Source organism: Gymnoscopelus microlampas (assembly GCF_963454915.1).
Source record: "Gymnoscopelus microlampas genome assembly, chromosome: 16".
NCBI lineage: Eukaryota > Metazoa > Chordata > Actinopteri > Myctophiformes > Myctophidae > Gymnoscopelus > Gymnoscopelus microlampas.
Window position 1 is genome coordinate 3,949,731 of NC_139953.1, and position 12,037 is coordinate 3,961,767.

Genomic DNA, 12,037 nt, shown 5'->3' on the forward strand with positions numbered 1-12,037 from the left:
TCCCCTATAGGCTGTGTGACATTGGCCTTGTGACAGCGGACGGCCAATGTCCCCAGGTCACGCTGGTGGCAGAGCGAATGAGGGCGGAGTAGGGTGTGGCCCACCTTATTCAAAAGTGAGCGCGAGCCACTTGGACAGCAGAGAGACAGGCATACAGGGCAGTGTGGAAGTGACAGCCAGAAGGGACGGTTGTGCACAGGAGGAGCAGATATACCACGGAGCAGAGGTGGGGAATACAGTGATCGCGGCACGTACCAAGCCACCAGCAGCGGACGGTGAGCAGACGGCGCAGTAGCAGCAGAGACGGGGAGGACAGACAGACGAACCAAGGAACGGAGGAGAGGTCCAGTGGCGATAACGTTGCGCGCTTCACACCCTCAAAGCCAGACGTACAGTCTGGCGGGCGAGTAAGTGTCCTTCTATGCAACGTTACCTTTATAAACCCACGGTCCTAAACCTCATATGTGAAATATACCTGAACAGATGAACTGGTTCTAGTTTCTATGATTGCAGGCAATACGCACGAAGACAAGAAGAGACAGTGATTCCTGGCCTAAACCCCCGCTCCAGTTAAACCCCATATAAGGACATTCCCACCTTTTGCATTGAACCGTGATGAGTATATGACATATAGCAATTGAATTGGCACTTGGCACTTTACTGCTTCAGTAATAGTTGGCACTTTAACGCTAAATTCATTATTTATTTGCTATAGTTTGCACAAGCCCTGTCTGTTTTTAGTGTTTGGTGATTGTCTGTATTCCTGTATTTTAGTTAGTTAGTGGGCGCATTAGGAGGTTGAGGTTTTAGAATTAGTGTTATATTTTGTTTATGCTTTTCAATATTTTATGGCTTATAGACGCCACTGTATTAGCTTAATAAAATAGATTACCTTTTTATACAAACCTGTTTCCGTCCAGCTTTCTCCAAGGGATATGTGTTGAAGTGTTGTTCTCATTTAAAAGTATTGTACTTACCTGGGTAAACTCGAACCTGTGAATAGCCTAAGAAAGAGTGTTCCAGAGGACCCTACCTCTTAAATAAAAAGGTGGCGTAGTCTTGCAGTACCTAACAAACAGTATTATTCTCACAGTAATTACGCACCCCGCACTTTACCGTGCAACTGATATTTTATTGTTGTGAGTTTAATGTGTATTGTTATTTATTTATTATTGAGACAAAGTAAAGAGTGTCAGCATTCTAAAAAGAAGTGGCAAGTTACATGTGACAACCTGGCCACCGTCACATATTTGGCGTAGCGCGGCAGGACTGGGTAGAGAACAACACAAAATCCCTAAGAGAAACTGTATTGAAATTTTGCTGTTTTGCTGCTTTTTGTTTTGTTTTGTTTGGTTGAATCAAGAAAGTAATGATGATGATGCCAGTGTATCCAGGGGCACCGTGGCTACCTAAGTTTTCGGGCATAGAAGGTGAGGAGAAATACAGGGAATGGAGAGAACAGATTAAAGGATTATTGGGCACTCAGGATTTAACAGAGGAGAAAAAAGTTGCTTTTGTAGTACAGACCCTTACTGAGGAAGCTAAGCGACAAATTAGTGTAATTGACAAGGAAGATCGCAATACAGTGGCCAAAGTCTTTAAATGTTTAGACACGTTGTATAAAACATCTGTTTCTGCTTCCCAAGCTCGTGCCTTGTTCTATGGCTGTGCGCAACGCGCAGGCGAAAGTGTGCAGGCTTATATTTTGAGGCTTAGAGAGTTGTTCTGCGGGCTGCGGCGGCTCGACCCAGACACCGCTCCCTCCGATGCCATTCTGCGAGAGCAGTTACTTGTAGGACTGTCTGAAGGCCCTCTGGGTCAAGCCTTAAGAATATATGCCCGTCGAAACCCCACAGAAGACTTCGCCGCCCTAAAAAATGAGGCCTTCCTACTAGACACTGAACATAGAAGAGAAGGGACTGCTGAAATCTTGTGCCATGCTGTTAAACCTGCCTCTATCCCAACACCCTCACAGGAATCTGAATGGAGAGAGAAACTGAAACAGGAGATTATGGAAGACGTCAAATCGCAAATGCAGGGGTTTACGCAGGAGCTCATGAAAGAGATCAGACCGCTCCTTCGACCCAACACCACCGATACACGACCTCGCGGTTCGCCTCCATCTGAACGACGCCGGGAGCCGTACCAACGCAACGAGTGGGATGAGGGAGGTAGGCCGATCTGTAGGAGCTGTAGGCAGTCTGGGCACATTGCTCGCTTTTGTAAATCTGACCCCAATCATTTAAACTAGTACGCCCTGTCGCCGAGGTCCGGGAGACAGGGGTGCAGCGCGCACTCGCCAGATCAAGGGCTAATGAAGTGTTTATTGGGGACTGTCCGACTATTGGGATCACTATGGGAGGAGTCCACTTAAGGGGGTTACTGGATACTGGGTCACAAGTCACATTAATGCAGCAAAGCTTATTTGAGGAAAAATTCTCACACCTAACGTTGGGAAATGGGCCCCTTGTTTTTAAATTACGCGCCGCTAATGGTCTTGACTTACCGTACACTGGCTATGCCATATTGGACCTAGAGCTGGAGGGAATGAAGATCCCAGGGAGAGGAGTTGTAATCGTGAAAGATGAACATTGTACTCAACCGCTGATTATTGGGATGAATGTCGTGAACGCTGTATGGCATGCCCTCTTTAAATGGCCTGGGAGGCCTGTGTTTCCATGTCAGCAGGGAAGGACGCTGTGGAAGGACGCATTCGCCACCTGTAGGAGGGTGGAGGCAGTGACGAACGAAGATGGGTCCATCGGTTATGTGTGGCCGGTCGGCCGGCGGAAGATTCGAATCCCCGCGCAGAGTGAAGTGATGATCTGGGGCCGCGCTTGGAGAGGACCAAATGGAGCGGACTACGAGGCCTTGATGGAAGCCTTGCCGGATGGAAAAGATTTGGGAGTGGCCCGTGCCCTCGTCACGGTGCGCCACGGACGTGTTCCCATACGAGTGTGCAACCCACACGCATATAGTCTGGTCCTGGACCGCCACCAGAAGCTGGGGAGGCTGTACCCGGTGGAAGAAGCGGATGTCCGAGGCGGCAGGGACCTGAGCCTGTCCCTGGGGACCGACGGAGAGGTGGAAGTGGCCGTAATCAGTGTGGAAGATGATGGACCACTGAAGACCCTGCCCGAAGAGATGGAAGTGTTGACGGAGCGTGATGACCTGCCGGAGGCGCAGAAGAGAGAGTTACACGAGATGTTGTGTCGGTGGAAGAAGGTGTTCGCCATCCATGACGAGGATTTCGGACGGACGGACGTCGTGCAACACCAGATACCGACCGGAGACGCGGCACCCATACGAGAGCGACACCGGCCGTTGCCGCCCTCCATGTACCGGGAGATGAAGACCCTCCTGAATGAGATGCTGGAGAAGGGAGTCATCAAGGAGAGTTGCAGTCCGTGGGCGGCACCTATCGTACTGGTCAAGAAGAAAGATGGCAGCTGGAGGTTCTGCGTCGACTACAGGAAACTTAACGCCGTGACGCACAAGGACGCCTTCCCCCTACCCAGGATAGAAGAGACGCTCACCAGCCTGACGAAGGCGCAATGGTTCTCCACGTTAGACCTGGCCAGCGGGTATTGGCAAGTAGGAATGGATCCCCGGGACCGGGAGAAGACCGCCTTTACGACCCCGCTGGGCCTGTTCGAGTTTCAACGCATGCCGTTCGGGCTTTGTAATGCGCCCGCGACGTTCCAGAGGCTGATGCAGCAGTGTCTGAGTGGTCAGGTGACAGAATCCTTGCTGGTATATCTTGATGACATTATAGTATATTCACCTGACTTCTCCTCTCATCTACAGCACCTCGAGCTCGTCTTCCAACGCCTGTGGAGACATGGACTGAAGCTGCGGTTAGACAAATGCAAACTTCTGCGGAGGGAAGTGCAATTTCTGGGCCATGTCGTGGACAAAGAGGGAGTGCGGCCCGATCCGGAGAAAGTGGTGGCAGTGCGGGACTGGACACCACCCTCAACGGTCCGCGAGGTCCGCGCGTTTCTAGGTCTAGCGGGTTACTATAGGCGTTTCGTGTCCTCTTTTGCTGCTATAGCACGACCCTTAAACAACTTATTGATAGGAATCCCAAATGACGTAAAATCCCACCAGTGTAAAGTCGAGTGGACTTCGGAGTGCCAGCGGGCGTTTGATGCGTTAAAGAGTGCCCTCACACAAGCCCCGGTGTTAGCGTATGCGGATTATACACAGCCTTTTGTGGTTTACACTGATGCGAGTGGCCGTGGGTTGGGAGCGGTTCTAGCCCAGGTCCAAGACGGTCACGAACGTGTAATAGCTTATGCAAGCCGCAGTCTCCACCCGACCGAGCAGAATGACGCAAATTATAGCTCGTTCAAATTGGAGCTTTTGGCCCTTAAATGGGCCGTGACCGAGAAGTTTAAAGATTATCTCACTGGCGCTCGATTCACAATATTCACGGACAATAACCCTGTTGCGCATCTCCAAACGGCTAGATTGGGAGCTGTGGAACAACGGTGGGCTGCTCAACTTGCGTCGTTTACTTTCGACATCAAGTATCGACCGGGCAAAAACAACGCCAACGCTGATGCCCTATCGCGGTTCCCAGTGCAGCCTGTAGATGTGGCGGCTGTACAATCGACGCCAGCAGCCCGGGAGGATGAGTGGAGAGAGACGCAGGATCGGGATCCAGATGTGCAGGTGGTGAAGAGGTGCGTGGAACGGGGGAGAGCCCCATATATGGTGGAGAGGAAGAATTGGACTCGGGGAGCGCGGCAACTGTTACGCCAGTGGAACAAACTGATTATACGAAATCATGTGTTATATAGGAAGGTGACCGATCCTTATACCAAAGAACAATACTCACAGATCATTTGTCCAGGTTCACGCAGAGAGGAGGTATGGAGAGGAATCCACACGGCCGCGGCGCATGCTGGGTTGGAGAGGACCTTGGCCCAGCTGCGACGTCGGTTCTATTGGCCAGGCATGGAGGGAGCGGTGCGTCAGTTACAACAGGGTTGTGTCGCCTGCAGCCTGCAGAGGAACAGGTCAGAGCCTCGGGCCCCCTTACAACCCTTTGAAGTCTCATATCCACTAGAAGTAATAGCCATTGATTTCCTCACATTAGGTAGGCCTGCTGATGCGTGGCAAAACATTCTGGTAGCTACTGACTTATTCACCCGTTATAGTTGGGCTATTGCCACCCGAGACCAGACTGCGCACACCACTGTCCGTGCGTTATGGACGCATATTATCCAGCCGTTCGGCTGTCCGGCCCGGTTCCACTCAGATCGAGGCCCCAACTTCGAGTCCGAGTTAATGCACCATTTATGTCAGACTTATGGTATTGCAAAAAGTCGCACCACTCCGTACCACCCGGCTGGGAACGGTGGAGTGGAACGATTTAATCAGACATTACTGAACATGTTGCGATCACTAGACACTGATAAACAAGGAAGATGGAATGAGCACTTACCCGAGTTAGTTCATGCTTATAACAACACGATCCATAGTGCTACGGGTTATGCCCCCGCCTACTTAATGTTTGGCCGACATTTGAGGCGCCCTATAGATGTCCAGTTAGGAGTGCAGTCAGCGCAAGAGCGCATGGGAGTGGGTGGCTGGGTACAGGACCACCAACAGAGAATGGCGACAGCTTATAGGACCGCAGGGGAGAGGATGGGAGAAACGGCCAAGAGGAGAAAGCAGGTTTATGACCGTAGGGCCGGTATTACACCCCTATTACCAGGAGAGAGAGTGTGGATTCGAAATAGGAAGAGAGATGGCCAGGGGAAATTGAGTACGTGGTGGGACCCCGAGCCTTACGCAGTGATGGAACAGGTGGGAGCTACGGGGTTGGTGTACCGAGTCAGACCCGAGAAGGGGGGGCGAGAAAAGACCATACATAGAAATGCGTTGAAAGTGTGTGTAGCCCCCAGGTCGCCCCACGAGGACCCCCCAGCTGTAGTGCAGCCCGAGCAGGTAGAAGCAACAACGCCGCAGTATTATGGGTTTCTCTCCGTCCCGAGAGCACCAGATGAGCCACGGCGCTCGGGAAGAGCAAATATAGGCCAGCCACCCCAGAGGTATGGACATGATTAGGGACAGTTGCAGGGACTGGCAACGGAAAAGTGGGGGGGGATGTGACAGGGTCAAAGCAGGGGGGTGAAACCAAATTGTAACATTTTTTATTGATGATGAAAAACCTGTATTACGCACTTAAAAACATCATTCTCTTAACTATATTTCTGCACTGCATGTTTTATGGTTGACAATGTATTTCCCCCCGGTCCCCGAGCCACTTGACATTGGACTCCCCTATAGGCTGTGTGACATTGGCCTTGTGACAGCGGACGGCCAATGTCCCCAGGTCACGCTGGTGGCAGAGCGAATGAGGGCGGAGTAGGGTGTGGCCCACCTTATTCAAAAGTGAGCGCGAGCCACTTGGACAGCAGAGAGACAGGCATACAGGGCAGTGTGGAAGTGACAGCCAGAAGGGACGGTTGTGCACAGGAGGAGCAGATATACCACGGAGCAGAGGTGGGGAATACAGTGATCGCGGCACGTACCAAGCCACCAGCAGCGGACGGTGAGCAGACGGCGCAGTAGCAGCAGAGACGGGGAGGACAGACAGACGAACCAAGGAACGGAGGAGAGGTCCAGTGGCGATAACGTTGCGCGCTTCACACCCTCAAAGCCAGACGTACAGTCTGGCGGGCGAGTAAGTGTCCTTCTATGCAACGTTACCTTTATAAACCCACGGTCCTAAACCTCATATGTGAAATATACCTGAACAGATGAACTGGTTCTAGTTTCTATGATTGCAGGCAATACGCACGAAGACAAGAAGAGACAGTGATTCCTGGCCTAAACCCCCGCTCCAGTTAAACCCCATATAAGGACATTCCCACCTTTTGCATTGAACCGTGATGAGTATATGACATATAGCAATTGAATTGGCACTTGGCACTTTACTGCTTCAGTAATAGTTGGCACTTTAACGCTAAATTCATTATTTATTTGCTATAGTTTGCACAAGCCCTGTCTGTTTTTAGTGTTTGGTGATTGTCTGTATTCCTGTATTTTAGTTAGTTAGTGGGCGCATTAGGAGGTTGAGGTTTTAGAATTAGTGTTATATTTTGTTTATGCTTTTCAATATTTTATGGCTTATAGACGCCACTGTATTAGCTTAATAAAATAGATTACCTTTTTATACAAACCTGTTTCCGTCCAGCTTTCTCCAAGGGATATGTGTTGAAGTGTTGTTCTCATTTAAAAGTATTGTACTTACCTGGGTAAACTCGAACCTGTGAATAGCCTAAGAAAGAGTGTTCCAGAGGACCCTACCTCTTAAATAAAAAGGTGGCGTAGTCTTGCAGTACCTAACAAACAGTATTATTCTCACAGTAATTACGCACCCCGCACTTTACCGTGCAACTGATATTTTATTGTTGTGAGTTTAATGTGTATTGTTATTTATTTATTATTGAGACAAAGTAAAGAGTGTCAGCATTCTAAAAAGAAGTGGCAAGTTACATGTGACAACCTGGCCACCGTCACATAAACAACTTCACAGTATATTCTATATACATGCAGATAAATACAGCAGGTGCAGCAGGTGCAGTTCAGGCAAAGTAGTGCAAAAAAGGGATGAAATAACTCAAATAATTTGGGGAAAAAACATGTTTTAACAACACACATGGGCATTGTAGCATTCAAGACCCTGTTGAAGACCTACAGTGTGTGTCAAAGCGTGTCGGTCAGCTGTTGCCTTGCTCATCTGCTAAAATAAATGTATATCTCTTTTCACCTGAAGACGGAGTGCCTCAGTATTTGTTTACCTGGTCTGCCTCGCCACAAGCAGAACTGGTTTCCTTTGCTTCTATTCCTATACCTGTTCCACTGAAGAGCTCCTGTTTTGAGCCACTGTGATTGAACCCAGGCAGCGCTTCCTTTTCTCTTGTTTCCCTATATGGGTCTAAGTGAACTTGGGAAAGCAAATAAATAGCACTATATTCTGATACGTGTTATAGAGTGTTTGTTCTGTAACAGAGTAAAGTAGGGATTGATTGACTGATGTAACAATATAACCTCATATTGCAATGCATGTAGACATGTAGGATATTTCATTTTAGACAGTATTTCAATTTCAAGATGTCAATTTACACAAGAAAGTAATCTATTGGCGAGTTATTTATTTATTTCACATGTTTCCCTTGCTTGCTAGCTGAGCAATTTACAATGTTATGTACATTTATCAGACGCTCTTATCCTGAGCGAAAAAACATCAACAAAAGTGTGAGATCAGAATAAGCAGAGTAAACATGGTCTCTAGTCAATTAACAACAAACAAATAGTCACATAAGTAGAGTGAAGAGAGAACAAAGTTAGTGCCTCACAGAAACTAGGATACCTGGTAAACAACTAGAAAAGTGCATTCCTCTGAGCGCAAATCTCTGCCAGGCCTGGTTGTGTACCCAGGGCTGTGTCAGTTGCGGGGTGCAGGATTAGGCTACCAGGCAGATTAAGACATGAGACAAATATTAAAGATTTGTATTCTTACATTAGAGTAAAAACAAAACAAAATGTACACCAACACCTATTTATGTATTTGTTTCTTCAAAATAATGTCAAAGCCAAACATACCAACAAAAATCAATAATTGAACAGATTTAACACAATAAACAAAATAAAAATGTCCAAATTAGAGTAGGAAGAAGCAATGCTTATTTGTTCCAAAATGGGCATTTAGTTCTAAGATTCCAAAATAATCAATAACGATACCAAAATCTCCTTTGTGTCACTTTAGGTTAAGGTTCAGGTTTCATAAAGTTTATTTACACATGGACACAGTGATATAAGTATGTATTTGATTCATACATCATTTTAAAATATTTAAACAAATCGGCAGCAAAAATATTAATGTGTATGATGTCAGCTGAAAGTAAGATTTAAGATTGTCTAATTTGGAATATCATGTGTTAATGGGCACTGACCATAAAAGTGAATTACTCAAATGAGCTCCCATATAAATGTAAGGATTAGCCTAATCTGTATGCTTGACAGGAGAGATGATCAGAGGAGCAGAGTTGTTACCATTATTATTAATATTAGGACTGAAGAATGGGAATAGTTTCTCAGCGAAGGTGCAGCCAGTGAAAGAGTAGAGATGAACTCTGGCCTCCACGTCATAAAAGGAGACCAGACCCTCCTCATAATCCACAAACACTCCCACTGTCTGGATTTTCTCTCTTACAGGGAAGTGGACAGCAGGGCCAGCAGCAGCCTTGTACTCATTTCCATTCCTCAACCATATAGACCAGTAACCGTTGTTGGGATTCAGTTTGATTGGTCCCTTCCTGTTGATGGACTCTCTGGCTACTCCTAAATCCCAGGCAGTCTTCCCTTTAACCTGAACCTCATAGTAAAACCGTCCTGAGGAGAAGCTTTGTTTTCCTAAGACATTGACACAATATGAGAATGTCTCTTTGTTTTCTGGGAGATTCTTCTTTACATGTCCATGACTCACTTGTTTTCCATCCTCAGAAAGGCTGAGGTATGGATGTGCTGTATCAGGGTCCAGAGTTACATCCACTGCATATTGCTGAACCCTCCTCAGATCAGCATCACGCAGCTTATCCATCTCTTGACTGAGTGTCTTCTCCAGTTGAGCCACAGCTGTCCTCACAGTCCTCACATGTGAAGACTGATGGACCTTGACTTTTGTCCAGTCCTTGGTGGGTGGAGGGGTGTTGATGGATGTGAAGTTCTGGAAGAGGTGGAGGTCAGTGTGTGAGAGCTGCTTCAGCTCAGAGCTTCTATTCTTTAACTCAGTGATTTCCTGTTGCAGCTCTTTAATGAAGCCTTCAGCCTGTTTCTCTGTTTTTTTCTGCTTCTCTTCAATCACATCAATGAGCTCAGCCTGGCTTCTCTCAATACAGCTGATCAGAGCAGTGAAGATCTGCACACTGTCCCCTATCTCTCTGTCTGCGTCTTTCTTGCTGAGCTCTACTGAGTGTTTGACCTCCTGAATCTTCACTTGTCTCTCCTGGATCATCTGCTGAAATTCAGCCTCCGTCTTTCCCAGCTCAGCCTTCTTTCCGTCACATTCTTCTTCCAGAGATATAATTCTATGAAACTTGTGGTCTAGATCGGCACAGAACTGGCAAACACACATGTTGTCGGTCTTACAGACCAGGTCCAGAGGTCGGTCATGTTTCTTACACATTAAGTCTTCCAGGTTCTTTACAGGGTTGATTAGTTTGTGTCGTTTTAACCCTGCGATTCTCTGATGAGGCTCCAGGTGAGTCTCACAGTAGGAGGTCAGACACACCAGGCAGGACTTCAGGGCTTTGAGCTTGGTTTCAGTACAGACGTCACAGGAGACTTCATGTGTTTCAGCAGGATCCTGGTTCATGCTGGAATTTCTTTTCAGCTGCAGTGACTTCCTGAACTGATCAGCCATCTCAGAGAGCACTTTATTGACAGAGACTTCTGGTCTTCTGTAGAAGGTTTTGTTACATAAAGGACACTTAGACACATCAGTGCTGTCCCAGTGTTGTGTGATGCAGGTCTTGCAGTAGTTGTGTCCACATGGAGTGCTGATCGGATCAGTGAACACATCCAGACAGATAGAACACAGGAACTGCTCTTCAGAATGGAGAATACTGGCAGAGGCCATTTTGACACACTCTGAGAATAACAGTTTAAGTATCAGATTTAGTTCCAAAATGCGATTGTATTGTAATTGAGCACAATAATGTTGAAAGGTGTTCTATACTCCATGAAAACATCCCATTTTTACCAATTGAAAGATCAGACTGTGGAATTTCAAGGAATATGAAAATAGGGGAAGAGTATGTCTGGATACAGTTTAATAAACCTTTTAGTCTCTGTTAATGAATAATAAATATGTATCTACTGTACCTACCGTTCTCAGTATTTCTGTATTGTGGTGTTGAAGGTATTGTAGAGGGCTTGCACACTGCCCCCAAACTACTCTCTGCACTGTCACTGTTTAACTTTCAGTTTAGACTTACTGAGAAACTCCTCCTTCTACAGCACCTGTTAACCCTTCACATCCTCCACACTCCTCTGTGCTAGGGATGCTGGGGTTCAAGTAGCCAAGCCCTGTTTATTTTTTAAGCTATTATTACGGGGCCAGAGCTCAGCTCTGGACCTGTTTTGTTATTGGCAGTATTCTGTCATTTCTGCCACTTTTCGCAGTTCTGGCTGAACCGCGCTGTCGCTTTTTACGAAACTCGGCCATATGGTAGATGGTCATGAAAAACGATCAAAAAATAATTCTAACAATCTTTCGTCCAAAGGTGGCGCTATAGCACTCAATTGAAAATGCCAACTTTGACCAGGTACAACTCATGACCTGTTTGACCTACAGCCATGAAACTTGGATACACATATGCGTCTCCTCATGCTGAACAACTTTCACCCTCTGACTTTTGACCTCTGACCTTTAGATCTCCCACCATTTTGAATTATATGAAAAACAGTCATTGGCTCCTAACTTCTGCATTTTTTCACTTATGGAAAATCCGTTGGAAATGTTGTTTTGTAGGCAGAGGTCCAAAGTTCAAGTGTTAAACGTTTCGTGCAGATTGCTCAAAAATCCCAGGAGGAGATAGATTTTAACTATTACAGTTTTATGAAAATTATTCATCTGTGCCTAAAACATACATGCAGACTCACATTTCTTTGAAACTTTGCAGAAATGTACAGGGTCATTCCAAATATCACTGAAACCAATCTTACTCCAATTGGCCAAAAGGGGGCGCTATAGCAATTTTTTGAAAAGGCAGACTTTAAACAGGCATAAGTCATGCCTCGTTTGGCCGAAAGTCGTGAAACTTGCTTACACATGTGCCTTGACTCATGAGGAACACATCTATCGCTTTGACCAGTAAGCTCCGCCCTTAGATTGTCCGCAATTTTGAGCAGTTTGAAAAATACTTGTTTTTGCCAGTTCTGGCTTAACCGTGCATACGCTTTTTACGAAACTCGGCCATATGGTAGATGCTCATGAAAAACTACCAAGAAATAATTC

At 46.6% G+C, this 12,037-nt stretch overlaps 1 protein-coding gene across 1 annotated transcript; it reads right to left on the bottom strand.

Moving 5' to 3' along the window:
* Nucleotides 1-9,022: 9,022 nt before the first annotated feature.
* Nucleotides 9,023-10,657, bottom strand: LOC311063459 (E3 ubiquitin-protein ligase TRIM21-like; the record flags this gene model as incomplete). The annotated part of the gene is made up of 1 exon (XM_084082934.1): nt 9,023-10,657. The coding sequence occupies one exon, from the start codon at nt 10,655-10,657 to the stop codon at nt 9,023-9,025; it is 1,635 nt and encodes a 544-aa protein (XP_083939060.1).
* Between the last annotated feature and the right edge of the window lie 1,380 nt (nt 10,658-12,037).